At 72.9% G+C, this 3,040-nt stretch overlaps 1 protein-coding gene across 1 annotated transcript; it reads right to left on the bottom strand.

Moving 5' to 3' along the window:
- Window positions 1-974: 974 nt before the first annotated feature.
- CDK5R2 (cyclin dependent kinase 5 regulatory subunit 2) lies at window positions 975-2,163 on the bottom strand. The gene has a single exon (XM_029063130.1). The coding sequence runs from the start codon at window positions 2,034-2,036 to the stop codon at window positions 975-977; it is 1,062 nt and encodes a 353-aa protein (XP_028918963.1). The 5' UTR covers window positions 2,037-2,163.
- Between the last annotated feature and the right edge of the window lie 877 nt (window positions 2,164-3,040).

The following is a 3,040-nucleotide window of genomic DNA, read 5'->3' as shown; positions in this document are numbered from 1 at the left end:
CAGCAGCATCGTCCCCGGAGATGGGGGGGGTCCGGAGGGGGAGGCCGGGTCACCCCCCCCCCCCCCCACCCTAGACCCGGGGGTCGGGGGGACACCCCCGGGGGCTCAAAGCAGCGCCCCCTAACGGGCCGGCGCCGTTGCCCCCAGCGGCTGGGGCGGGAGCAGGCGCCCCCTAGCGATCCAAGCTGATAGTCCATGCCTGGCTCCGGCGCCGCAGTCCCCGGTGTCGACGACGGAGGCAGCGCCCCCCAGCGGCCGGGGCGGGGGGCGGGCGCCCCCTAGCGATCCAGGTGGATAGTCCGTGCTGGGCTCCGGTTGCTGTAGCGCCCCCCAGCGGTCGGGGCGGGAGCAGGCGCCCCCCCTAGCGATCCAGGCCGATGGTCCCGTGCTGGGCTTCGGCGCCGCGGCGCCCTCCAGCGGCGGGGTGGAGAGAAAGGCGCCCCCTAGCGATCCAGGTGGATAGTCCATGCTGGGCTCCGGTTGCTGTAGCGCCCCCCAGCGGCCGGGGCGGGAGCAGGCGCCCCCTAGCGATCCAGGCCGATGGTCCCGTGCTGGGCTTCGGCGCCGCGGCGCCCTCCAGCGGCGGAGTGGAGAGAAAGGCGCCCCCTAGCGATCCAGGTGGATAGTCCATGCGGGGCTCCGGTTGCTGTAGCGCCCCCCAGCGGCCGGGGCGGGAGCAGGCGCCCCCTAGCGACCCAGGCTGATAGTCCATGCGGGGCTCCGGTTGCTGTAGCGCCCCCCAGCGGCCGGGGCGGGAGCAGCCGCCCCCAAACGATCCAGGCCGAGAGTCCCGTGCTCGGCCCCGGCGCCCCCCCGCGGCGGGGTCGAGAGCAGGCGCCCCCTAGCGACCCAGGCCGACAGTCCCGCGCTCGGCCCCAAGCCCCCCGCCCACCCCCCACCCCCACCCCTCCCGCCCCCCACCCCTCACGGCCCACCCCCCCCCCCCCCGGCGGCCGGGGCGGGAGCGGCGCCCCCTAGCGATCCAAACTGATAGTCCAGTGCTTGGCGGCGGCAGCCCCGCCCCCGACCCCCACCCCCACCCCCGGGCCCCCGACCCCGGCGCCCACCTCGCCCTCGCTCTTGAGATCCTGGAAGACCTGGGTGAAGAAGTGCGGGTCGGCGTTGAGCCTGAGCATCTGGGGGCTGAGCCGCTGGATGAGCCTGAGGCAGCGCTGCCAGAAGCGCTCCTTGTCGGGCTCCACGAGGAAGGGCTTGAGCGGGTAGGAGATCTCGTTGCCCATGTAGGAGTAGGCGAGGTAGAGGCAGGTGAGGAAGGCGGCCTGCAGCTCGGCGGCCGAGCCCAGCTCGTCCCCGCGGAGGGCCTCCCGGCAGAGGAGGTAGACGAAGACCAGGTTGGCGGGGGTGATGAAGGTCTGGTCCTGCCAGCCCTGCAGCAGCAGGGAGCGGTCGACGCCTCGGAACCAGCCCACCAGCTCGCCCGGGCTCAGCTCCTTCAGCCGGTAGCACCGGCGGCAGACGAAGTCGCCCAGGCAGCGCAGGAGCTCGCCCGTCGAGGCCTGCACCACCACCCGGCGCGGGGAGCCCCCCGGGGCCGGGGGCGTCTTCCCCGAGCCCCCCTCTCGACCCCCGGAGCCGGGGGAGGCCGGGGGCGCCGGGGGCGGAGGGGGAGGAGGGGGCGGAGGGGGAGGGGGCGGAGGGGGAGGGTCGGCGGGGGGCACGGTGGGCACGGGCACGGCCAGGGGCTTGGGGCCCCCTTCGGCCTCCCGGCCCTTGCGGAGGTTCTCCCGGTTGCGCTGCTGCACCAGGGAGTCCGGCCCGGAGGAGGCGGGCTTGGGCGTCGCCTTCTTGCCGCCTTTCTTCTTCTTGGCCGAAGCGGCCACGAGTCGCTTCCAGGTGAGGGCGGACAGCAGGACCGACGGCCTCTTCAGCCGGCCGTCCCCCTTCCCCACCTTCCCCGACGGCAGAGCCGCCGAGCCCCCCTCGGGACCCCCGGCCCCCTTCTTCTTCTCGTCCGGACCTCGCCGGCCCCGGCCCGAGGACGAGGAGGCGGGAGACAGAGACAGGACCGTCCCCATCCTGCGGGGTCCGGCCCAGCCCAGGGGGGCCTCCCCGACCCACCGACCGACCCCCTTCGACGCTGAGCCCGGCCGAGGGCCGGGGCCCGGACTGGGGGCCGGAGACCGACCCCCTCCGCCCACCCCCCTCCCCACCCCCCCCCGACCCGGGGCCCGGGAGATGGGGAGACGGAGGCGGAGGGGGGCAGAGATGGAGAGGAGCGGGGAGACAGAGAGACGGGGAGAGGGAGGAGGAAGGAGAGAGAGAGAGAGAGAGAGAGGGAGAAAGGACGGGGGAGAGATAGGGAGGGGGAGAGAGGAGGGAGATGGAGGGAGAGAAGAGGTGGAGAGGGAGAAAAAAGGGAGAGAAGAGGAGGGAGAGAGAAGGAGAGAGATGGGGAGAGGAGGAGGAGGAGGAGGGGGGAGATGGAGAGAGAGGAGGAGGGAGAGAGGAGGAGAGAGATGGAGAGAGATGGAGAGATGGAGGGAGAGAGGAGGAGAGAGAGGGAGAGAGGAGGAAGGAGAGAGAGGGAGAGAGGAGGAAGGAGAGAGAGGGAGAGAGGAGGAAGGAGAGAGATGGAGGGAGAGGAGGAGGAGGAGGAGGAGAGAGGGAGGGAGGGCGGGGCTGGGGGTTGGTGCGGGGGTCGTCGTCGTCGTCGGCGGCGGCGGCGGCGGCGGCTGGTCCCGATCTGAATTTCTCCAGCTGCTGCTGCGCCAGCCCCACCCCTCCCCCTTCCCCTCCCCCAACCCCGGCCACGCCCTCCCTGGAGGGGGGAGAGGGGCGGGATCCCCCCCCCCCAGACTCTCCCAGCCAATCCGAGTCCCGATTGGCAGCCCCGCAGTCCAATCGCCGACAGCCCTGGGATCCTTGGGATCCTTGGGATGCTCCCTTCCCCTCCACCTCCCGGGAGATGCTGGGCCTGGGAAGTTGAGGAGGGGGTGGGGAGGGGTGGGGGGGACCCTCTCTCCTCTCCCTCCTCGGTCATTCAGTCAGTCGCATTTATTGAGCGCTTGCTGTGTGCGGA

Source organism: Ornithorhynchus anatinus, chromosome 1 (assembly GCF_004115215.2).
Source record: "Ornithorhynchus anatinus isolate Pmale09 chromosome 1, mOrnAna1.pri.v4, whole genome shotgun sequence".
Taxonomy (NCBI): Eukaryota; Metazoa; Chordata; class Mammalia; order Monotremata; family Ornithorhynchidae; genus Ornithorhynchus; species Ornithorhynchus anatinus.
This window is presented reverse-complemented; position numbering and strand designations above follow the sequence as displayed.